General features: G+C 41.3%; 1 protein-coding gene across 1 annotated transcript in view; it reads right to left on the bottom strand.

Annotated features, from left to right (window-relative positions):
• Window positions 1-26,277, bottom strand: part of nfxl1 (nuclear transcription factor, X-box binding-like 1) — a 121,198-nt gene that overhangs the window by 77,342 nt on the left and 17,579 nt on the right. Inside the window, exons 4-13 of the mRNA XM_034164059.1 lie at window positions 22,824-22,933; window positions 22,041-22,171; window positions 21,791-21,835; window positions 19,343-19,476; window positions 17,754-17,839; window positions 17,599-17,674; window positions 17,418-17,515; window positions 17,055-17,169; window positions 16,764-16,888; window positions 16,558-16,680 (exon numbers count right to left, since the gene is read on the bottom strand). Coding sequence (XP_034019950.1) covers window positions 16,558-16,680; window positions 16,764-16,888; window positions 17,055-17,169; window positions 17,418-17,515; window positions 17,599-17,674; window positions 17,754-17,839; window positions 19,343-19,476; window positions 21,791-21,835; window positions 22,041-22,171; window positions 22,824-22,933 — 1,043 coding nt within the window. The remainder of the gene's footprint in view (window positions 1-16,557; window positions 16,681-16,763; window positions 16,889-17,054; window positions 17,170-17,417; window positions 17,516-17,598; window positions 17,675-17,753; window positions 17,840-19,342; window positions 19,477-21,790; window positions 21,836-22,040; window positions 22,172-22,823; window positions 22,934-26,277) is intronic.

Below are 26,277 nucleotides of genomic sequence, written 5' to 3'. Positions count from 1 at the left end.
TATAATCCTTAATCGCAATTATTTGCCTGACAATTAATCGTCTCCAGAAATTCCGAATCGTGACAGCCCTACTTGGCAATGCGGAATATCCTGAGCAGAGCGGAGAATCAGATGTTCAAATGAGTTATATTTGTGACCCCAACAGCTAATAAACTAAACCTAGATTTATAAATAAGAGCAGCACCCCTGCCTTCCTTCGCATCACAAGGGATGTGACTAAATGTATATGCTGGTGGGCAGGCCTCAATTAAGGGGAATACAGTTATAGTTTTAAGCCGGGTTTCACATAACCCAATCATAAGTGATGATCCATAATTAGATCATTAATCAACAATGATTTTGAGGACAGTGTTCTTATGTTAATGAGACCCAGACTAAGGACCTCAGTGGGGTTGACAGTTGGACTGTTTGGATTTAGGGGTGGTTCCAGAGTAGCATATATAAGGTGCCTGGAAGTAGGTTTAGGATTGAGATATTCCACATGGGTTGTAGGTAGCAGACACAAAATATTTGATATTGCTGGAACAGCCAACAGGCCATCCTCAATTTCAACATCATCCAATGTGGTAATGGGTATTAAGTTTGCAAAACATATCCCTCTATGATTTTTATGGACATGTCTACAGAAACAGGTCACAGTCTCTACTTGATGAGTTTCCCTCCCTGGCACATAAACTGCACTATCACCATAGTGGATGTTCTGCACTCATTTACCTGCTAAGACAATGGATTCTATACCCACATTTGTCATAAGCCTTGCGGGGTCTCTAATCACCTACTCCATGGCCTGCTATAAAATCCTTATGTTACCCTCCCTGTAGAGCTCTGTTTTGGTTCGCAGACAAGATGGTGGCACCTTCCCCAGTAGGGTGAAGGCCTTCTGGTTTCAGCAAGCCATGGCGGCTCCAGAACAAAGGCCAGTTATCAATAAAGCTAAAGCCTTGCTGTCTACAAAATTGAGACAGCCACCTATTTAACCCTCTGGGGTCCGCAGGGGCGGTCCTGGAGGCGGGCCGACTGGGCAGCAACCCAGGGTGGCATTGTGGGGGGGGGTCATGAGCATGGGGTAAAAAAATAAAAAATAAAAAATCGGTAAAAAAAAAAACAGGGTGGGGGCGTTGTCCTGACGGGGGAGTTCGTGGTTATGTTACGGCAGAGCGCCCCACCATCTCACCTCTCGCGTTAGGTGAGCAACGCTGCACAGTGCAGAGTTTGTACAGGGGGAGGGGGGAATCATTCAATGTTTGGACGAGGAGGTGGTCGAAATGGAGTAAGACATAATCATGGATAGGAAATGATCAAAGCCATCAGGTGCCCAATTTCGAAAGAAAAAGAAAGAAGAAAAGGAGAAACGAGCAAAGGAAAAAGGTATGTATTGATTTACGTATTCCCGCAGCTTCACAGTGCTTTAAACAGTGTGGACACTGAGCGACCACAGAGTTGAATAGCGAAGCAAAGACTGCAGCAAAACGAGACGAGTCATTGGATAAATGCTGGGCTTTGTCCCGCCCATCGGACACTCAGCATCTCTGGGGGTCTATGGGGCAGTGGGCTGGCCTCGGCTGGCCCGGACACTCAGCTTCTGCATGATGACTGGATGATCTGTCAGGCTGAATCCCCTTTTGATTGACAGCGAAATGAGCGAATCAGCGATCTTTTGGTGTAAACATCCATGGGAGCATTTTTTACATTTTCATTCTGTTCTGAGTTGAACCGGAGACTTTCCTAATCCTCTTAGCGCCATTTTCTTTGTTAAAAACGACTAGCGACAAATCAAGCTTCTATTTCTGGTGTGTTTTTTTGTAGCTGCTTGTGTTTGGAGACTGACTTCTATCACTCTGACTTCTATCACAGTTTCTGTTCCTACCGAGCAGTGGGTGCTGCTGAGCTCCTCCACCGTCACAAAGCACTCATAGGCGGACACACTTCACACCAGCCTCCCGCCAGTCCCAGGTAGCGAGCTAGCTAGGTAGCAAGCTGCACATAATGGCAGACAATTTGAATGTTGTGGACCAGATTTTGGCGAAGCCATTTGATAGTCTTCCTTACGAAGAAGCCATGGTTGCTGTCATGGCTTCAGCTCTCAATGGTTTGCAGGCCAAAGTTAAAACAACAGCCCCCAGGTCAATGTTTGTGCATTGCTATGCACACAGAGCTGAATCTGGGCTAAATGCTTATCTGAGTACAGAATATTTTTTGCATCACTCTCTGGGTTTGCCACATTTTTCTCAAAATCCACAAAGAGGATGTCTTTTCTTGAGTCTGCAGGCTGCTCAAGGTTGCCCAGAAATTTCACATCACGGATAGTGAGCACTGTGGCAAACAATTATGATGCCCTCCTGCAAACTTTTGTACTTTTGTTTTCCTCTTACTTCTTTTGCCCTTCTTGTTATTTATGACAAATTATTGGGGTTTCAATCAATCAATCAATCAATTTTTTTTTATATAGCGCCAAATCACAACAAACAGTTGCCCCAAGGCGCTTTATATTGTAAGGCAAGGCCATACAATAATTATGTAAAACCCCAACGGTCAAAACGACCCCCTGTGAGCAAGCACTTGGCTACAGTGGGAAGGAAAAACTCCCTTTTAACAGGAAGAAACCTCCAGCAGAACCAGGCTCAGGGAGGGGCAGTCTTCTGCTGGGACTGGTTGGGGCTGAGGGAGAGAACCAGGAAAAAGACATGCTGTGGAGGGGAGCAGAGATCGATCACTAATGATTAAATGCAGAGTGGTGCATACAGAGCAAAAAGAGAAAGAAACAGTGCATCATGGGAACCCCCCAGCAGTCTACGTCTATAGCAGCATAACTAAGGGATGGTTCAGGGTCACCTGATCCAGCCCTAACTATAAGCTTTAGCAAAAGGAAAGTTTTAAGCCTAATCTTAAAAGTAGAGAGGGTGTCTGTCTCCCTGATCTGAATTGGGAGCTGGTTCCACAGGAGAGGAGCCTGAAAGCTGAAGGCGCTGCCTCCCATTCTACTCTTACAAACCCTAGGAACTACAAGTAAGCCTGCAGTCTGAGAGCGAAGCGCTCTATTGGGGTGATATGGTACTACGAGGTCCCTAAGATAAGATGGGACCTGATTATTCAAAACCTTATAAGTAAGAAGAAGAATTTTAAATTCTATTCTAGAATTAACAGGAAGCCAATGAAGAGAGGCCAATATGGGTGAGATATGCTCTCTCCTTCTAGTCCCCGTCAGTACTCTAGCTGCAGCATTTTGAATTAACTGAAGGCTTTTTAGGGAACTTTTAGGACAACCTGATAATAATGAATTACAATAGTCCAGCCTAGAGGAAATAAATGCATGAATTAGTTTTTCAGCATCACTCTGAGACAAGACCTTTCTGATTTTAGAGATATTGCGTAAATGCAAAAAAGCAGTCCTACATATTTGTTTAATATGCGCTTTGAATGACATATCCTGATCAAAAATGACTCCAAGATTTCTCACAGTATTACTAGAGGTCAGGGTAATGCCATCCAGAGTAAGGATCTGGTTAGACACCATGTTTCTAAGATTTGTGGGGCCAAGTACAATAACTTCAGTTTTATCTGAGTTTAAAAGCAGGAAATTAGAGGTCATCCATGTCTTTATGTCTGTAAGACAATCCTGCAGTTTAGCTAATTGGTGTGTGTCCTCTGGCTTCATGGATAGATAAAGCTGGGTATCATCTGCGTAACAATGAAAATTTAAGCAATACCGTCTAATAGTGGATTTTTATTTTATTTTATTTTATTTTTTAGCACTGTTGTTGTGCATTACCTGTGCTGCTCCACAGCCTGTCTAGTGGATTTTTATTTTATTTTAGCACTGTTGTCGTGCGTTACCTGTGCTGCTCCACAGCCTGTCTAGTGTCGGATTCCCTGTTTGGGAATCCGCTAGCTTAGCGTAGCTACTAGCTCTTAGCCGTTTTAGCATGGCGGCTTCTCCTGTCTCTCCCGTACTTTTCTGCTCTGGGTGTGAAATGTTTAGTTATTCCTCGGCCTCTTTTAGCAGTAACGGTACATGTAATAAGTGCAGCTTATTCGTAGCTTTGGAGGCCAGGCTGGGCGAATTGGAGGCTCGGCTCCGCACCGTGGAAAATTCTACAGCTAGCCAGGCCCCTGTAGTCGGTGCGGACCAAGGTAGCTTAGCCGCCGTTAGTTCCCCCCTGGCAGACCCCGTGCAGTCGGGAAGGCAGGCTGACTGGGTGACTGTGAGGAGGAAGCGTAGCCCTAAACAGAAGCCCCGTGTACACCGTCAACCCGTTCACATCTCTAACCGTTTTTCCCCACTCGACGATACACTCGCCGAGGATCAAACTCTGGTTATTGGCGACTCTGTTTTGAGAAATGTGAAGTTAGCGACACCAGCAACCATTGTCAATTGTCTTCCGGGGGCCAGAGCAGGCGACATCGAAGGACATTTGAAATTGCTGGCTAAGGCTAAGCGTAAATTTGGTAAGATTGTAATTCACGTCGGCAGTAATGACACTCTGTTACGCCAATCGGAGGTCACTAAAATTAACATTGAATCGGTGTGTAACTTTGCAAAAACAATGTCGGACTCTGTTGTTTTCTCTGGGCCCCTCCCCAATCAGACCGGGAGTGACATGTTTAGCCGCATGTTCTCCTTGAATTGCTGGCTGTCTGAGTGGTGTCCAAAAAATGAGGTGGGCTTCATTGATAATTGGCAAAGCTTCTGGGAAAACCTGGTCTTGTTAGGAGAGACGGCATCCATCCCACTTTAGAGGGAGCAGCTCTCATTTCTAGAAATCTGGCCAATTTTTTGGGATCCTCCAAACTGTGACTGTCTAGCGTTGGGACCAGGAGGCAGAGCTGTGGTCTTATACACCTCTCTGCAGCTTCTCTCCCCCTGCCATCCCCCTATTACCCCATCCCCGTAGAGACGGTGCCTGCTCCCAGACCACCAATAACTAGCAAAAATCTATTTAAGCATAAAAATTCAAAAGAAAAAATAATATAGCACCTTCAATTGCACCACAGACTAAAACAGTTAAATGTGGTCTATTAAACATTAGGTCTCTTTCTTCTAAGTCCCTGTTGGTAAATGATATAATAATTGATCAACGTATTGATTTATTCTGCCTAACAGAAACTTGGTTACAGCAGGATGAATATGTTAGTTTAAATGAGTCAACACCCCCGAGTCACACTAACTGTCAGAATGCTCGTAGCACGGGCCGGGGCGGAGGATTAGCAGCAATCTTCCATTCCAGCTTATTAATTAATCAAAAACCTAGACAGAGCTTTAATTCATTTGAAAGCTTGTCTCTTAGTCTTGTCCATCCAAATTGGAAGTCCCAAAAACCAGTTTTATTTGTTATTATCTATCGTCCACCTGGTCGTTACTGTGAGTTTCTCTGTGAATTTTCAGACCTTTTGTCTGACTTAGTGCTTAGCTCAGATAAGATAATTATAGTGGGCGATTTTAACATCCACACAGATGCTGAGAATGACAGCCTCAACACTGCATTTAATCTATTATTAGACTCTATCGGCTTTGCTCAAAAAGTAAATGAGTCCACCCACCACTTTAATCATATTTTAGATCTTGTTCTGACTTATGGCATGGAAATAGAAGACTTAACAGTATTCCCTGAAAACTCCCTTTTGTCTGATCATTTTTTTAATAACATTTACATTTACCCTGATGGACTACCCTGCAGTGGGGAATAAGTTTCATTACACTAGAAGTCTTTCAGAAAGCGCTGTAACTAGGTTTAAGGATATGATTCCTTCTTTATGTTCTCTAATGTCATATACCAACACAGAGCAGAGTAGCTACCTAAACTCTGTAAGGGAGTTAGAGTATCTTGTCAATAGTTTTACATCCTCATTGAAGACAACTTTGGATGCTGTAGCTCCTCTGAAAAAGAGAGCTTTAAATCAGAAGTGTCTGACTCCGTGGTATAACTCACAAACTCGTAGCTTAAAGCAGATAACCCGTAAGTTGGAGAGGAAATGGCGTCTCACTAATTTAGAAGATCTTCACTTAGCCTGGAAAAAGAGTTTGTTGCTCTATAAGAAAGCCCTTCGTGAAGCTAGGACATCTTTCTACTCATCACTAATTGAAGAAAATAAGAACAACCCCAGGTTTCTTTTCAGCACTGTAGCCAGGCTGACAAAGAGTCAGAGCTCTATTGAGCTGAGTATTCCATTAACTTTAACTAGTAATGACTTCATGACTTTCTTTGCTAACAAAATTTTGACTATTAGAGAAAAAATTACTCATAACCATCCCAAAGATGTATCGTTATCTTTGGCTGCTTTCAGTGATGCCGGTATTTGGTTAGACTCTTTCTCTCCGATTGTTCTGTCTGAGTTATTTTCATTAGTTACTTCATCCAAACCATCAACATGCTTATTAGACCCCATTCCTGCCAGGCTGCTCAAGGAAGTCCTACCATTATTTAATGCTTCAATCTTAAATATGATCAATCTATCTTTGTTAGTTGGTTATGTACCACAGGCCTTTAAGGTGGCAGTAATTAAACCATTACTTAAAAAGCCATCACTTGACCCAGCTATCTTAGCTAATTATAGGCCAATCTCCAACCTTCCTTTTCTCTCAAAGATTCTTGAGAGGGTAGTTGTAAAACAGCTAACTGATCACCTGCAGAGGAATGGTCTATTTGAAGAGTTTCAGTCAGGTTTTAGAATTCATCATAGTACAGAAACAGCATTAGTGAAGGTTACAAATGATCTTCTTATGGCTTCGGACAGTGGACTTATCTCTGTGCTTGTTCTGTTGGACCTCAGTGCTGCTTTTGATACTGTTGACCATAAAATTTTATTACAGAGATTAGAGCATGTCATAGGTATTAAAGGCATTGCGCTGCGGTGGTTTGAATCATATTTGTCTAATAGATTACAGTTTGTTCATGTAAATGGGGAATCTTCTTCACAGACTAAAGTTAATTATGGAGTTCCACAAGGTTCTGTGCTAGGACCAATTTTATTCACTTTATACATGCTTCCCTTGGGCAGTATTATTAGACGGTATTGCTTAAATTTTCATTGTTACGCAGATGATACCCAGCTTTATCTATCCATGAAGCCAGAGGATACGCACCAATTAGCTAAACTGCAGGATTGTCTTACAGACATAAAGACATGGATGACCTCTAATTTCCTGCTTTTAAACTCAGATAAAACTGAAGTTATTGTACTTGGCCCCACAAATCTTAGAAGCATGGCGTCTAACCAGATCGTTACTCTGGATGGCATTTCCCTGATCTCTAGTAATACTGTGAGAAATCTTGGAGTTATTTTTGATCAGGATATGTCATTCAAAGCGCATATTACACAAATATGTAGGACTGCCTTTTTGCATTTACGCAATATCTCTAAAATCAGAAAGGTCTTGTCTCAGAGTGATGCTGAAAAACTAATTCATGCATTTGTTTCCTCTAGGCTGGACTATTGTAATTCATTATTATCAGGTTGTCCTAAAAGTTCCCTAAAAAGCCTTCAGTTGGTTCAGAATGCTGCAGCTAGAGTACTGACGGGGACTAGCAGGAGAGAGCATATCTCACCCGTGTTGGCCTCCCTTCATTGGCTTCCTGTTAATGCTAGAATAGAATTTAAAATTCTTCTTCTTACTTATAAGGTTTTGAATAATCAGGTCCCATCTTATCTTAGGGACCTCGTAGTACCATATTACCCCATTAGAGCGCTTCGCTCTCAGACTGCGGGCTTACTTGTAGTTCCTAGGGTTTGTAAGAGTAGAATGGGAGGCAGAGCCTTCAGCTTTCAGGCTCCTCTCCTGTGGAACCAGCTCCCAATTCAGATCAGGGAGACAGATACCCTCTCTACTTTTAAGATTAGGCTTAAACTTTCCTTTTCGCTAAGGCTTATAGTTAGGGCTGGATCGGGTGACCCTGACCATCCTTGGTTATGTTGATTTAGACGTAGACTGTGTTTCATAATATTGTATTGCCTTGCCTTGCAATGTGGAGCGCCTTGGGGCAACTGTTTGTTGTGATTTGGCGCATATAAGAAAAAAGTTGATTGATTGATTGATAATAATACTGCCTAAGGGAAGCATGTATAAAGTGAATAAAATTGGTCCTAGCACAGAACCTTGTGGAACTCCATAATTAACTTTAGTCTGTGAAGAAGATTCCCCATTTACATGAACAAATTGTAATCTATTAGACAAATATGATTCAAACCACCGCAGCGCAGTGCCTTTAATACCTATGGCATGCTCTAATCTCTGTAATAAAATTTTATGGTCAACAGTATCAAAAGCAGCACTGAGGTCTAAGAGAACAAGCACAGAGATGAGTCCACTGTCCGAGGCCATAAGAAGATCATTTGTAACCTTCACTAATGCTGTTTCTGTACTATGATGAATTCTAAAACCTGACTGAAACTCTTCAAATAGACCATTCCTCTGCAGATGATCAGTTAGCTGTTTTACAACTACCCTTTCAAGAATTTTTGAGAGAAAAGGAAGGTTGGAGATTGGCCTATAATTAGCTAAGATAGCTGGGTCAAGCGATGGCTTTTTAAGTAATGGTTTAATTACTGCCACCTTAAAAGCCCTGTGGTACATAGCCAACTAACAAGATAGATTGATCATATTTAAGATCGAAGCATTAAATAATGGTAGGGCTTCCTTGAGCAGCCTGGTAGGAATGGGGTCTAATAAACATGTTGATGGTTTGGATGAAGTAACTAATGAAAATAACTCAGAACAGGGTTTGCCATTTTTGCCTTTAAAGAGTGTTAACTTCTTCACTTGTTGCTTCCTGTTACTTATGATACACAATAGTGTTTGTTATTTCTTCTTATGTGTACAGAATTTACCTCTGTTCATTTATTTATGATACATAATTGCGCTTTACCATTTTTGCCACTTTAATGTATAGGGTTTTTTTGTACATTTTTTGTCACTTCATGGTATTCTGTAATATACAGATTGTTTAACTTCTTTTGTTATTTATATGGTGTGACTTTAATGGAGGTTTAAGTCTTGTTCATTATGGTGAATGGTACTCTATGATAATGCAAAGTGCACTCTGTTGGTAAAACTGAATGACTTGTGCAATATTTTGTCCATCGGGTGGTGCTGTAGTGCAGTTGTGCTTTCTTAAATACCTGTACTGTACATAGTTGTAATGTGAAGTCACTGAATCTTTTGTTTTTTTATGTTCAAAAACTTTATTGAAGTAATTATTGTTTATCTTTGTGTTTGTTATTGCAGTAGACATTAAAACCGGAAATTTGTTCTTGAAAATAGCTGTTGTGAGTTAATTTGTGGGTGTTCTGGACGAAGTTAGTGTTTTCATGGGTGGTGGGGCGGAGGTGGTGGCCAAATTAGTGTGCGCGGGGGGAGAGGGGGCGCACTCAGGGGGTTTCGCCCGGGAGTAAAAAACTCTAGGACAGCCACTGGGGGTCCAGGGCATTTTTTGGACAATTCACCTCGCCTGGCATAAATGTTTTATTATTGCTGTTAACAGCTCTCCCTGCATCCCACAATCAAGTTTTATGTCTCTTTTTTTTTCAGGACAACCTGTGCTTTCATAATATATATGCTTTTGTTGTGTTTTATAAATGTAATAAAGGTTTACAATCACAAATAAGAAAGGAAAAAATAAAGCAGAAATAATTTTCCACACATTTATTCAAAACACACAGCAAACTACAATAAAAACTGTTTTAACACTTATAATTGAGGTCTTGTGTGAAAGATTGTACAACACAAAGGTTCAAACAATAAACAAATGCACATTTTGAACAATATATACAAAATGGTCTATGCGTTTTGTTGTCTCATCTCAAAGCAATTTCTGTCAAATATTACACAAAGGTTACATCACAACTTCTACTCTACTGTGTTTTGGACTGTTCTGTGATGCTCCTAAAGCAGCTTTCATTCACCACTTTGGCCCACATTGGCTCCTTACAGTCTGAGGAGCAGCCCTCCCCCTTGCTCCATTGATATGGTAAACAGTGTTTTACGCTGAGAAAGCAACAGTTATCCAGTAACATTCACATGCAAACTAGTGGAGCAATCCCTATAGTTTGAGTACATGAGATTGTCAGCAGAGGCCCTCCGTCTGCTCACTTTCACTGATTGCTGTGCGTAATGGCGCAGGGCGCATTGGAATAGTATGTACTCATTGGCGCACCCAGGGGGCTATTCAAACAGGCCAACTACAACCCCTGGCAAAAATTATGGAATCACTGGCCTCGGAAGATGTTCATTCAGTTGTTAATTTTGTAGAAAAAAAGCAGATCACAGACATGACACAAAACTAAAGTCATTTCAAATGGCAACTTTCTGGGTTTAAGAAACACTATCAGAAATCAGGGAAAAAAATTATGGCAGTCAGTAACGGTTACTTCTTTAGACCAAGCAGAAGGAAAAAAATATGGAATCACTCAATTCTGAGGAATAAATGATGGAATCATGAAAAACAAAAGAACGCTCAACACATCACTAGTATTTTGTTGCACCACCTCTGGCTTTTATAACGCTTGCAGTCTTCTGAGGCATGGACCTGACAAACCGTACTCTTCAATCAATCTGGCTCCAACTTTCTCTGATTGCCGTTGCCAGATCAGCTTTGCAGGTTGGAGCCTTGTCATGGACCATTTCTTCAACTTCCACCAAAGATTTTCAATGGATTAAGATCCGGACTATTTGCAGGCCATGACATTGACCCTATGTGTCTTTTTGCAAGGAATGTTTTCACAGTTTTTGCTCTATGGCAAGATGCATTATCTTGAAAAATGATTTCATCATCCCCAAACATCCTTCAATTGATGGGATAAGTGTTAGATAAATTATAATGTCAAGAACATGGTTTATCATTTATTATCATCTATTAACATCTGCTCATTTGCAAATTGTTCTTTCTGTATGTTAAAAATCTGCAAACTGTTTTCTTTCAGATATTCACAGCTGTAGCCTGTTTATAGTTTTTAGCAAAAACCACTCACTCTGTACCTAAAAATCAGGAATGATTCAGTTGTCACTCTGTACAAATTCAGGATGATTCAGTTGATTACAAATGTATCTGCACAAACATGTTGTGACGATGGACTCAACTCACTCCTCTTATCTTTTGTTTTCTTTACTCAATAAAAGGGCCATGCAATGAGGGGACTTCAGAGAACTGCACGAGGCTGTCAGGCTCTGTGTGTCTCTCCTTTGCAAAGCCCACTAAAGACATGTCGTCTCTCTGTCTGTTTTTTTCTTCTATGTCTAGCTGAGCACAAACCTGACAAAAAGTGTCCAAAATATCAACGTAAACTTGTGCATTTATTGATGATGTAATGACAGCCATCTCCCCAGTGCCTTTACCTGACATGCAGCCCCATATCATCAATGACTGTGGAAATTTACATGTTCTCTTCAGGAAGTCATCTTTATAAATCTCATTGGAACGGCACCAAACAAAAGTTCCAGCATCATCATCTTGCCCAGTGCAGATTCGAGATTCATCACTGACATATGACTTCAACCAGTCATCCACAGTCCACGATTTGCTTTTCCTTAGCCCATGTAACCTTGTTTTTTTTCTGTTTAGGTGTTAATGATGGCTTTCGTGTAGCTTTCGGTATGTAAATCCCATTTCCTTTAGGCGGTTTCTTACAGTTCGGTCACAGATGTTGACTCCAGTTTCCTCCCATTCGTTCCTCATTTGTTTGTATGTGCATTTTCGATTTTTGAGACATATTGCTTTAAGTTTCCGTCTTGACGCTTTGATGTCTTCCTTGGTCTACCAGTATGTTTGCCTTTAACAACCTTCCCATGTTGTTTGTATTTGGCCCAGAGTTTAGACACAGCTGACTGTGAACAACCAACATCTTTTGCAACATTGCGTGTTGATTTACCCTCTGAAGAGTTTGATAATCCTCTCCTTTGTTTCAATTGACATCTCTCGTGTTGGAGCCATGATTCATGTCAGTCCACTTGGTGCAACAGAAAAGCTAACGAAAGCCATCATTAACACCTAAACAGAAAAAACAAGGTTACAATGGGCTAAGGAAAAGCAATCATGGACTGTGGATGACTGGATGAAAGTCATATTCAGCGATGAATCTCGAATCTGCATTGGGCAAGGTGATGATGCTGGAACTTTTGTTTGGTGCCGTTCCAATGAGATTTATAAAGATGACTGCCTGAAGAGAACATGTAAATTTCCACAGTCATTGATGATATGGGGCTGCATGTCAGGTAAAGGCACTGGGGAGATGGCTGTCATTACATCATCAATAAATGCACAAGTTTACGTTCATATTTTGGACACTTTTCTTATCCCATCAATTGAAAGGATGTTTGGGGATGATGAAATCATTTTTCAAGATGATAATGCATCTTGCCATAGATCAAAAACTGTGAAAACATTCCTTCCAAAAAGACACATAGGGTCAATGTCATGGCCTGCAAATAGTCCGGATCTTAATCCAATTGAAATCTTTGGGGAAGTTGAAGAAAATGGTCCATGACAAGGCTCCAACCTGCAAAGCTGATCTGGCAAGAGCAATCAGAGAAAGGTGGAGCCAGATTGATGAAGAGTACCATTTGTCACTCAAGTCCATGCCTCAGAGACGCAAGCTGTTATAAAAGCCAGAGGTGGTGCAACAAAATACTAGTGCTGTGTTGGAGCGTCCTTTTGTTTTTCATGATTCCATAATTTTTTCCTCAGAATGAGTGATTCCATATTTTTTTTTCCCTCTGCTTGGTCTAAAAAAGTAACCCTTACTGACTGCCACATTTTTTTTCCTTGATTTCTTATAGTGTTTCTTAAAGCCAGAAAGTTGCCATTTGAAGTGACTTTAGTTTGTGTCATGTCTGTGATCTGCTTTTTTCTACAAAATTAAACAACTGAATGAACATCCTCCGAGGCCGGCGATTCCATAATTTTTGCCAGGGGTTGTATTCTTCCCACGGAAAGCAATGTACGCGATCAATGGCTTTTATTCATTTTTAAACCGCATCCCCAGTACATACAACCGCCGACTATTTCTTTGCTCTGCGCATTTTCACGGAGGACTGTTTCACAAACCTTGCACAATTTCGAGCTGGCTTCAGTCGGCATTTAATACTCAGAGGGTCAGTTCCGACTTTGCGACAAAATCAACCCCAGCAATCAGTACAGCCTGTAAGTATCACATTTTCTTTTGTTTTAAATTTGTTTTTAAATTTATTATCATTATTATTTTGTGACTGGACTTTATGTCACAGTCAGCCTCTGGCTGACTTCATGTTGGTGGGCGAGGAACAAGATTTATCACTCAACAGCAATGCTGAAACGTGATCTGTTAAATAAGTTAGTGAAGATTACTGTTGTCTCATTTTCACTACAATGCACTCAACTTTTGTTCAGAATCAGCTTCTTATAACTGGTAACGATGCAGATTTCCTCTCAAAGCCGCAGCTTCACAGTGCTTTAAATCTTCATCCACAGACTTCAATAGGGACACAAGTGCAGCAAAACGAGATGAGTCATTGGATAAATGCTGGGCTTTGTCCCACCCATCGGAGGCTCTGCGTGTCTGGGGGTCTATGGGGCTGGCCTCGGCTGGCCCGGACGCCCAGCTTCTGCATGATGATTGGATGATATGTCTGAGGCTGAATCCCTTTTTGATTGACAGCGAAATGAGTGAATCAGCGATCATTTTCATTCTGTTCTGAGTTGAACCGGAGACTTTCCTAATCCTCTTAGCGGCATTTTCAGTGAGAGCAAGGGCAGCCAATCAAACAACGGCAACCGATCAGCGCCAACACCTACGTGCATTTCATAATGAGGTTGCCAAATAAGCCGAAGGTTCTGAGCCATTACAGACCCAACCAATTTTTTTTGGGCTACATATCACATCACAGAACAAGGATTAATGCCCCATTCAACCTCTCTCTATCACCTTTAAAGTCATTCACAGGCTGCATTTTTCAAAAGTCAAACTTAGTAAGATCTATTAATCATGCTCCCCCTTGTGCGGTAGGTGTGGCATGGAGGAGGGTTCACTATTCCACCTTTTCTGGCAATGTCCAGCACTACATAATTTTTGGTCCCATATATTTAATTGGTTTACAGTTCATCTTCAAAAGGAACAACCAGCCCGACTGGACTCGAGCACTATTTGGCTGCTCAGATGAAACAGGGCCCCTCCCGGTCCATCAAAAGCAGGTTCTTAGCACTGGTATGGTTGCTGCATAAAACGTATACTGCTAAACTGGAAATCTTCTGCTTTCCTATGATGTCATGAAGTTGATAATTCTGCACATTGTCCCTCTATGAAACATATGTGCTTGTTTGTATTGAGGAATTTGTGTAGTTTGTTTGCTGTTCTCTGTTTTCTATTGTCAAAAAAACTCAAATAAAATAATTAAAAAAAAAGATTAGATTTCTTAAGTAATGGTTTAATCACTGCAGATTTAAAACATTTCGGAACAGATCCAGAAGTTAATGACAGATTGATAATTTCCAGCAGTCAGCCCAAGAGTGGGCCACAGGTACTTCGGGTAAATATAGATTGTGTCAAGGAGAATAAGTTGTTAGGTGTGATTATTGATGATAGAATTAATTGGAAACCGCATATTCAACATATCCTAAAGAAAGTTTCTAAAAGTATTGCAGTATTAAATAAGGCAAAGTACATTCTAGATGGTAAATCAGTACATACTTTGTATTGTGCATTGATTGCACCTTACTTGACTTACCCCCAATCTCAATTCTCTTTTGTACCCCTTCCCCTTGGCCCTACCCTACCACTACGCCTACCCCTTTAAAACAAGGAGTAAGGTGAAGGGGTATGCCTCTAGAACTATGAATTGAGACACCCCTCCGCCTTAGAAGAAAAAAAACTGCCCGTGTCAAACTGCCGTCTTCACTGTTTGTTAACATGGCAACCGAAATGCAACTTGTTGCAGTAGCCTGTTTGCTCTTTTTATTTTCTTGCCTTTCTGCGTAAATGCAAATAAACAGAAGTCGCAGATTTCTTCGACGCATCGCAATCATGTTAATTAATTTAATTGATTTGTAATTTATAATAATAATAATTAATAGTATTAATTAATTTGTAATTGATTAATGTTAATACTAATAATATTAATAATAATAATTTTAATCATTAATTGATTGATTAGTAATTAATTAGCAATTAAAATAAACACTTGAAATATATCAGTCTGTGTGCAATGAATGTATACAAGTTTCACTTTTTGAATGGAATTACTGAAATAAATCAACTTTTTCATGATATTCTAATTATATGACCAGCACCTGTATGTATGTTATGGGCTGCATCTAGTTCTGTTAACCTTATATTTCTTTTTCAAATTCTCCCATTTTTTTGCATCCAGCTCTATTTCCTTTAGAAATTTCTTTGACAAATAATAGCAGTCTATTAGAACGTCAGGTTATGTGTTACACATATACATGTGTGTCTGTAGATATTTTCCAACTTATTCCCATTGATGAAACTTCTCATTTTCTGCCTGAAAGCTTACTAGGAGACAAGTGTGTTCAGGGCTCCCTGTTTGTTTACAAAATACACACGTTACAGACCTTGAAATCCAACAGCAGGGGGCGCTATTATCCAAAGATTTATGAACATACAAATTAATGTGCTTACACTTTATCATGATTTTCTCCATTGTGGGATATAAAAGTGTCTTATTGTAGTGTTCGTGTGTATGTGCATTATAACGCCTCAGCACACGAGCGATGTTACGGTATTCTTCAGAACGACAATATATGTAACATGCATCCAGCAGCATACATGTTGCTGTCATAGGCAACTGCCTGTTGCCTAAAATGGAATAAAATGGAATGGAAAAATGGAATAATTTACTGGAGAAACGTTAGCGATGTCCAGATATTAACCAGTTCAAATATTTATACAGAGAAATGGTATTTTCTAGATATGTATTAGATAAATGTGGTTGAGTTGTGTTATATGTAGACGCTGTTATACTGGAACCTTTGGTTTTTTTTTTTCTTAATTTCTGAGAGCTGTCTGGAGAAATATTTGACTTCTTTTATCTGTAGCTATGTGCTGCTGTTGTTCAGACTGTGTTGGAAATAAATGTCTATGAACAGGCATAAATGCCTGGTTTGATTTGATTTTATACGGGGGTTATGATGAGCATTGCTTCTGCCTACACCTTTAGGCACTATGTATTTTGTTTATTTTCTTATATTTATTTTCACCTTTGACTCTTCTGTTATGAGTTTGGTTGTTTATATACAAGTGAATTTCTGTTATGCATGGGTGTCTAATAAATTCAATTCAATATGGTGGATAAATCGTCAAGGTGCGACAGGACCACAACAGCTCTGTTGACTCAACTCATTCTTTAAATTTTGTGAAATGCCTGTCAGACCGTTTTCAAAAAAAGTGAATTACTTTTACTACATGCAACTAATGCAATGGCAACTCTGTCTGCAATACATGGAGCAAAGGTTGAAAGCACTTTGAAGACTCTTTGATCCCCCCACCTTTAATAAATAAATGTCTTCATCAGTTAGTCTGCCTAGCGACTCACTGTTTGGAAGTATGACACTTCTAAAGATGTAGAGGACCAACCTTCCTCCTACACTGGTGTCTCTGACAGCTCCTGGTTTTTGGACATTTGGAGTCACACAAGTATTCTTTATGACACACCATCCATTTCCTGTATTTTCCACACCGGCACTCCTTCTCCACCTCCTGTAGGGGGTGACACACACGGAGACAGCGTCAGAGTTGTGTTATGGTGTGCGATTCATTATCAATGTGGGCATGTTCTTCACCTGTCTGCACGTGCCGCAGCTTCCTCTGTGGCACCTCATGGAACACGTGTGTTTACCACATGACAGAAGATGGTCACATGTGTCACCGCATGGCGGCACTTCTTCTGTGCATGCCAGAGACGACTCTACACAAACACATGGCAAAGTTTATACTTCTTGTTCAGCTCATCTTCCCCAGCTTTGAATCTGTGTCACAAACAATCAGACTGCAGCAAGTGGTTCAACTGGGCCAATCAGCCCCTTTGACCTTTTATAAATGCAAGAACTCTAGCGGTTCCGTCTGCAACTCACTGGTTTTTCCGCATGGGCAGGACCTGCTGAGGGAGCGAGGACATGGAGGACAAACTCCATCGTGACAGTTGACTTCACACACGTGATTCCCACAGGACAGGAGCGAGCCGCACACCTGAGACAGACACAGACACACAGACACACACACACGCTAGCGTGGGATCAGACCAGTTAACACAGTACCGGAACCAAAATGTGGACCACTGTACGTGGGTCCACAGAAAATTAAACACTTGGGTCACCAAGCTAACTAGGAAGATCTGAGTTTATACTTTTGACAAGGACCAACACAACCATATGCCGAAATTCTAAAACTTTTACACATCTTACGATTGCAGTCTAAGTGAGAGATCTAGCAGGTACCTGCTGACAGTTCCAAAGTGGGCTGGAACAGGGCCTCTGTGTTTCTTCTTTCCCACAAACGCACCGCTGGACACTGACGCTGGGACAGGGAGAGCACTCTGGCAGAAGAAGTCATCAAGTTACTCCACCAACCAGCAGCAGGTGCGTTCTGACCAATATGAGTAGCAGACATGAGGGTTACCTGCATGACACAGCTGTGAACACGTGTGCTGTCTGCAGAGTAGCAACCTGCCGCACTGCTGCTGGCACGACCACGCCTGGACACAGAACACACACACTCAGCCACACAGACATCACAAGCCAGCGGCGGCAGCCAGATTCCGTACAGCACTGTACCTTGTTGCTGCATCGACGGGGGAGGGGATTAGCTTTGCCACACATACAGGAAACCATTACCATCTTAGGACAGGGGGGGCAGGGGCCTGGAAGTAAAGACAATGAAAGCAAGACACTGAAGAAGCTTCCCCTCCAACTCCAAATTTAACTAAATACAGAGAGAACACAGAGAGGGCTAACTTCCTATACGCAGTATAGTAATTGGCTGACCACCAGCCGACATTTTGAATGTGTGTAACTGGGTGTTGCCATAGACGCACAATGGCAGTCTGTGTCACTCTAGAGTCGTATTAGAGACAAAAGTTTCTGTTTATGTGTATTTTTCTTGACCATGGATCAATAACTATCATACCAGCAACATCAGAAAAACATCAAGCTCTAAAGGAACTGAGTGTTCGGCTATCAATTGCACCAAGTACACTAAAACAAACAAGGAAGTGACATTCTACTCCTTTCCAAAGGGTATCGTTAAGAAATGATTCGATCCACCAACATCAATAATCTTTTTGCTTAACGATTCCCTTATCGGTCCTTCAGAGAGGCTGTTGTTTATGGGGGTGTTTGTCAGGAAAATGATAATTTCTCTACATTGATTATAGACCCTACAGCATGTCTGTAATCAACTTTTCTGCAGCGCAGCTTTGCTTTGAACCTTGAACCAATCGAAGCAGTGCTTCAATCTAATGCTTCGTTGATACATTGTTTTATTTCGTTTTATCTTAATTTTCCCCCGCTAAAACTCTAAAGAGCATATGTCTGTGAGTAATACTTACCTTTTATATGTTAAACTGACCTATTATGGTCTAATGAAACAGTTGATAGATGTATTTTAGAACTTAAAAATAGGACCAATGCTAACGTGTTAGCATGTCTATGGCATTTTCAATGTTAAAGTTAGCATTAAGCTGTTGCAGCTGTCAGCATGTTTGTGTGCATTTGTTTTCTGTATAATAATTAATGGCTCAGGGTTTGTTGTCGTAAAAGAGTCAAATGTATTACAAACTAATATTTTTAAATTTATTTTGTTTATATTAATAATAATGGCAACAACAATTACAGTGATAATAACTAATAATGCTACAATACAATTTTAGAGAAAGAGACAAAAAGAACCTTATTAAAAACACAACAGAAAATATAAAAATAAAATATAAAACTAAAAATATAAAAAGATCAGGCTGCCTAGGTTATAATATACTTACAGTGCCTTATTTTCCACTCTATACACTCCACAATTAAACAGCTGTAATAAACATTTGTAATAGTAGTTCCTTGTGCTCTAAAGTCAAACAGTGCATTACAGTAGCTTGTAGTACACTCAAGGGAAGTTTTGTTTCCAAAACGCCACTCCACTGCAGCAGCCAAGCTGCCCCAGTTACACACAAACAAAATGGCGTCCAGATTACATAATTTTGTGGGAGTCAGCCCTCTCGATGTTCTCTCTGGTGAAGAGCCGGCTCTCTGTGACCTGCGATCTCTTCTATTGTCACCAAGTCTACGTGTTGTCTTTAAATTTGTTTGTGTGCTTGTGTCTAAGAAGAAGAAGAAAAAAGGTGTGTTTACAGAAAAACTTCAAAGTTTGGTGTTACCAGGGTGACAGAGCAGCAGACACGCGTGTCCACAGCTGGGTTTGAGTTCTTTCTGACACACAGCGCCACACGAGTGAGGAACCAACCATGGATCAGCTGGAGGATCCTGCACTTTCCCACAGTAACACGTGTACCTGAACACACCACATCAGATTTTTAAAGCCAAGAGAAATATTGAGGTGCGTGGTACTTCATGTTCTGCAGTGGCTCTGTGCAGCTGTTGCTCACACACTACAAATGCTTATTTAATTATCCAGCTCTGGACAGAATCGGACCTGACAACGGTCCCACTGACACAGACCAGAGATCTGAAAGAACCAGGTGTTAACCCCCAAAATGTGAATCAGTTGCAAATTGTGAGGTGAGCCCTGAGCAGGCTCTCGCTTCTGGTGTCAAGCACCTGGCCATGCTGGGCGTGACCCGCTCCAGGGACAGCGACAGGTGGGGAGTTTGACAGGGATGGTCCACCTGTCAAATGGTAATGCAGGTGTCAAGCTCAGGGAGGACAAAAACATCCCCTGGAGAGTCCGGTAAAGTTACAAAGATATTCACGGCTCAACAAGTTAAGAGAAACGTAGAAAAACAAAACAACACTACTTTATAACCTCAGGAAGGTAGACAACAAGCTACAAACACATCCTACAGCACTCAGTTTAGAAAAATGTGCAAAAATTTAATTTTAGTGATGAATCTTATCACACTAAATTGTGCTTAATGCTTACTTTGACCTTTTTTGCCATATATGACAAGAAACAACAACAAAAAACCCATCTTTGATCCTTATTTTAAATAAGAACTTTACCGGAGTCTCCAGGGGAGGTTTCTGTCCTCCCGGAGATTGACACCTGCATTATCGTTTGACAGGTCGACTGTCCCAGTCAAACTCCCCACCTATCCCTGTCCCTAGAGCGGGTCTAGCCCAGCGGGTCTGGGTGCTTGACACTAGAAGTGAGAGGCCGCTCAGGGCTCACCTCTTGTATCCCCCCCAGTGGTGGGCACAGATAACCAAAAAATTAACTTCAATAACAAATAATCAGATAACTGAAAAGTTATCTTTGATAAAGTTAAAACAATAAACCACCCAAAAATGTATCGGAAGTTACAAATAACTGATAAATTCCAGTATTGTCTCCGGTACACTTACAACTAACAAGCTGATTTTGAGTTTTAACACCACGATCGCTTTTGGAAGCATCAAAAGCAACAACAGACCCAAACAATGAGTCAGCACTTCTGGCTTGAGCATCCTGCCCCCTGCTGGAAGCTTCTGTTTACTACATGGCTTCCAGCACAGAAGCAACTGAGAGGAGCCGCAAAGCTCAGCTCTCTACCCAATCACAGCACTGCCATCAGGCCGAGGTCTTGGAAAATAAAGCAGTACTGAGTTATGGTTTGGTGTATAAATAAAATGAATACTGATAGAATAACTCAATTAATGTCAATTCTGTCATTTGTGAAAAGTTAACATATGACATATATCTTTTAATGGTGAATAATGCACTGATTCTGAAGTTTTGTAACAAACAGACAGATGGCATTCTGAGTAAAATGTGCCTCCGCTAACACTGATTGGATGATTCATTCTATGTAAACCAATACGTTAATGTGACGTGTGTCATGTACTGGTGTTTACAGATAAATGTGCTCTTGTAAAATATGCCATTTTTTTTTATTTGTAAAAAAAAAGGCATTTTCAAAAAAATAAAAAAATTCAAGTTGTAATTAGATAACCGTCTGATATAAACGGTGTCAAAATAAATTAGATGTATCCCATAATCCCTTACGTGCTAGAGAGTCACTACAGTCAAACCATAAGTTAAGTGAACCATAAGTTAAAAATGTATGCCTCTGGATGATTTGGGTGATATTGGCCGTGTATTTAGGGTTAAAAAAAAAAAAAAAAAAATTTTCTTTTGTGACCAGTTCTCCTTTGCCTGTAGAGGGTAGAGCGGTTTCTTCTAGAAACAGCTCTCCTCTGTTTGCAGAGGGTAGAACTACATATCTGTTCACTTTTGTTTACCACGTTAACGGTCTAAAAGTTATCGAACAAAAATTTATCGGAAGATAATTAGTCCGATAACGGTTTTCAAAGTTATCAGAAAAGATAATCCGATAATGAAAACTTTATCTTCGATTATCGGATTATTGGAACTGTGCCCACCACTGCCCCCCCCCCCAAAAAAACCCCACATTTTTGTTGAGATAGGGTTTGCGATCAAGATTGCCTGAAGTAATTGATCTGTGAACTACTTAAACTGAAAAAAGTATACATCACGAATCATATTCATGTGTTGGGAGATCTGCCTTCAAGTTTTGGGAGCTATTTTTCCAGTATTCACATTTTGCAATTAATGGTTTGTGAATAATTCAAGATTTGCAGTTGATTCACATTTTGGGGGTTAACACCAGGTCATCTGAATAATGCCGATTAATTTACATCACACATACCTGTTGGGTGTGGCACTGGGTGGGTATTCTGCTCGACACTTTGGACTGAGGAGAGAGCAATTTTTTTTTATTAAATCAGGAAAAGAGCTTTATTATTTATCTGCTCTTTTCCATGTTTATCTCTTGAGCTCAGATTACAGCAGACACTTAATAATGTCATCTCATTTTAGAAAGAAAGCTGTTGCTTTGAATTCCAGTAGCTTTTCTTAAACAACAGTTAAACTCATCTAATGAAATGTATGCAGGTCACCAGGGCCACGGGTGCTGCTTCAATCCAAAGTCTTCGTCAGTGACTGAAGACACGAGAAACACAGAGTCTCTGGCCCACTTCTGAATGCAGGGCAGGTGGAAGAGTGTGAAACAGCCAGAACAACTCCACACCTGCAGAGACACCACAAAGACTGAAAATCATCAATGTGACCACACCATGTGCTGCTCAGCACAGGCCCAAGAACTGATCCCTGTGTTACTCCAACAAAATCATCTAAAAGGAGGGGAAACAAAACAGAAAAACGTCTTTCCCCCTCAAAATCTCACAAGTGTGAAATGCAGGCATGATAAAAAGCAGAACCACCTGAAATGTAAACAAACAAACTAATGCTGTCACTGTGCGCTGAACAGGGTGTTATTTAAATCCTCCTTTTATAGCTTATATACTTCCCACAAACATAAATAGGGGCTTTTTTTGGGGGGGGGTTACAGGACTGATCTGTCCATGAATGTTGTAACTAACTCTTTCTGGACTGCATTATGGATTTCATTGAAATGTGACCCAATGGTACCACAATACCCGTGTTACTGCCACAGACATAATAGTGGAGGTGATGGGTTTGGGACCAGATGATCCTGGTTCCATTCCACCCCTGGTGTACAGATGAGCACGCTGACATCCAACAATCTGTCTGTCTGTCTGCGTGAGTAACTGACCATGAAGTGCTTCTTTGACCTTCTGCTTCAGATGGAGAAACGCCCCAGTCTGTTACTACACAACGTTACTGCTTATGATGAACAGAGATGAACATGCTCCACGTACCGGCTGTGTCCTCTTGATGGAGGCAATGCAGATCAGACAGGTGACAGCTCCAGACTGAAACAGGTCACTGACATATTGACCGGTCCTGGCCAGACCGGTGACATCTCCACCTAAGAAAAAGAGGGGCGTGATTACATTATTCACAACTTCCCAATTTTAGCCAAAGCTAACATGAAAACTAAAGGCTGATCGCAATTTGTAGTGTGACAAATTGACAAAACAAAAATGTCAGTGGCTGAATAGTCGCATTGATCCTCAGACGTCCTGTGAGGAAGCAAAACATCATCGTGTGCTTACACTCAGAAACACATAACAGCGTCACAGAGACATGACCAAATCCTAACCGTAGACTGAACGGGAGCAGAGAGGCGCCAGGAACTGGTTCCAGTCAGCAGGATGTTAAGGAGATGTTTGGTTCCAGTGTTAAACCAGAGAAACACATCTGCAGACTAATGTGGGGCTCTGTGCTTTAAAATCTTTCAAACTGGTTTTAAAGTGCTTTAACCCTATGTTGTCCTTTGACCTCCACATTAGGGATATTATGAGGACTGCTTTCTTCCACCTACGAAATATAGTGAAGATTCGTCCCATCCTGTCTATGGCTGATGCCAAGACCCTGAATCATGCATTTGTCTCTTCTTGACTGGACTACTGTAATATTCCACAGTCCAATATTAGGGGTCTCCAATTGGTTCAAAATGCTGCTGCCAGACTTTTGACAGGAAGTAGAAAGTCTGACCACATTACACCCATTTTGGTGTCTCTTCACTGGCTTCCTGTCTCTGTGAGACCAGATTTTACGGTCCTGCTATTAACGTATAAAATTATTCACAGACTAGCACCTCCCTACTTAGCTGACCTAATTAAACCCTATGTACCGGCCCGAGCTCTGCGTTCTCAGAGCACAGGACTACTGTGTGTCCCTAGGGTGAATAAAAAGTTTGTGGGACACAGAGCTTTCTCCTTTATACTTTATTAAAATAAAGATACTTTTTTTTCCTTGAAGAAAGACTATACCGGTTCACTTGGTCAGTGCTTTTCTTTTACTAATCATTTCCAGTGTAACCTCCAGCCAACTCCAAATGAGTGTTAGGCAAATATTACAGGACAAGATGTATCACATTAAAAACACATGATTACTACACTACCTACATACACAATTACACCTATATACATAAAGGGTTATGTCTGTCTGTCCAGGATAAACTCCTAAACTATAATATGTAGCCCTAAAAACTATATGTATTCTGAATCCTCATGACATGGGGAACAAACTGCTACCATTTTTTTTTTAAAGCTGAACTGAAAATAAACTGGTACCATTTTTTTAAATGCTGAACTGAAAATTACCCCCAAAATAGCCATTTATGTAAAACCATACAGTGTTGTACCATGTGCTTTTCATGCTGCCACTTCTGTCTGTCTGACTGTCCGGGATAAACTCCCAAACTATAATATGTAGCCCTAAAAACTCTGAATCCTCATGACATGGGGAACAAGCTGGTACCACTTTCTAAAAAGTTGAACTGAAAATTACCCACAAAATAGCTGGCTGTGGGTATGACCAAGCAGATTCAAATTTCCAACCCTGTATACGAGGGCTGTCAATAAAGTATAGGTCCTTTTTATTTTTTCAAAAACTATATGGATTTCATTCATATGTTTTTACGTCAGACATGCTTGAACCCTCGTGCGCATGCGTGAGTTTTTCCACGCCTGTCGGTGACGTCATTCGCCTGTGAGCACTCCTTGTGGGAGGAGTCGTCCAGCCCCTCGTCGGAATTCCTTTGTCTGAAAAGTTGCTGAGAGACTGGCGCTTTGTTTGATCAAAATTTTTTCTAAACCTGTGAGACACATCTAAGTGGACACGGTTCGAAAAATTAAGCTGGTTTTCAGTGAAAATTTTAAGGGCTGATGAGAGATTTTGAGGTGATACTGTCGCTTTAAGGACTTCCCACAGAGCGAGACGTCGCACAGCGCTCTCAGGCGCCGTCGTCAGCCTGTTTCAAGCTGAAAACCTCCACATTTCAGGCTCTATTGATCCAGGACGTCGTGAGAGAACAGAGAAGTTTCAGAAGAAGTCGGTTTCAGCATTTTATCCGGATATTCCACTGTTAAAGGAGTTTTTTTTAATGAAAGACGTGCGGACGAGTCCGCGCATCGGGACGCAGCCGACGCGGTGCGGCGGCACAGGAAAAACACCTCCGTGTTGATAACCATTTGTAAAATCCAGGTGGCTTTTGATGGCTTTCAGTGGAGTGAGTATATGAGAAATTGTTTATCAGCTGGACATGTTCCAACTTGTCCTTAAGGCTTCCAACAGAGGTGTTTTTCCTGTGGCGGAGCATCGCGGCGCCTGCAAGCCGATGCTGCAATCCGTCCGCACGTCTTTCATTAAAAAAAATCTCCTTTAACAGTGGAATATCCGGATAAAATGCTGAAACCGACTTCTGAAAGCCCTCAGATCAGCGAGGGCCAACTTGAACCGGGGCATGAGAGCAGCCAAGCGTGCCTATGGACAGAAAATCCAGTCACATTTCACTGACACAAAAGACCCCAGACGCCTATGGCAAGGCATTCAGTCAGTAACTGACTATAGGCCCACCCCCGCGAGGACAGCACAGACTTTCTTAACTCACTCAATGTCTTATTTAGTCGTTTTGAAGAAAACAACACCACCACTCCAACAAAAGCCCCTCACTGCTTGGACAATGCAACACTTCAACTGGACCCGGCTGATGTGCGGAGGACCCTTGAAAAGGTGAACCCCAGGAAGGCTGCCGGCCCTGACAATATACCTGGACGTGTGCTTATAGACTGTGCTGCATCATTCACAGATGTTCTCACAGATATCTTCAACATCTCTCTGAGCCAATCCATCATACCAGAATGCTTCAAAGCCACCACCATCATACCACTACCCAATAAATCTCCAGCAACAACCCTGAATGACTATCGGCCCATAGCACTCACTCCCATTGTGATGAAGCGCTTTGAAAGGCTGGTCAAGGCTCACATAACATCCAGCCTACCTGCCACTCTTGACCCATTCCAGTTTGCGTACCATCTCAAGCGCTCTACTGATGATGCCATAGCAGCAGCACTTCACCTCAGCCTGGCTCATCTGGAGAACAAAGACAGCTACGTGCAGATGCTGTTCATCGACTTCAGCTCTGCCTTCAACACAGTCATCCCACAACACCTGGTGAACAAACTGAGTGCTATAGGCATCAGCAGCCCACTCTGCAACTGGCTACTGGACTTTCTCACCAACAGACCATAGACAGTAAGAGTGGGCAAAAACTCCTCACAGACCACCATCATGAACACAGGGGTCAATTCAATTCAAATTTATTTATATAGCACATTTAAAACACAGCTGCAGCTGGCCAAAGTGCTTCACAATAATAGCAATACAAAAGTGTAAAATATTAAAGGAAAAGAATAAAATAAA

Source organism: Thalassophryne amazonica, chromosome 23 (genome assembly GCF_902500255.1).
Source record: "Thalassophryne amazonica chromosome 23, fThaAma1.1, whole genome shotgun sequence".
NCBI classification, from domain to species: domain Eukaryota; kingdom Metazoa; phylum Chordata; class Actinopteri; order Batrachoidiformes; family Batrachoididae; genus Thalassophryne; species Thalassophryne amazonica.
This window is presented reverse-complemented; position numbering and strand designations above follow the sequence as displayed.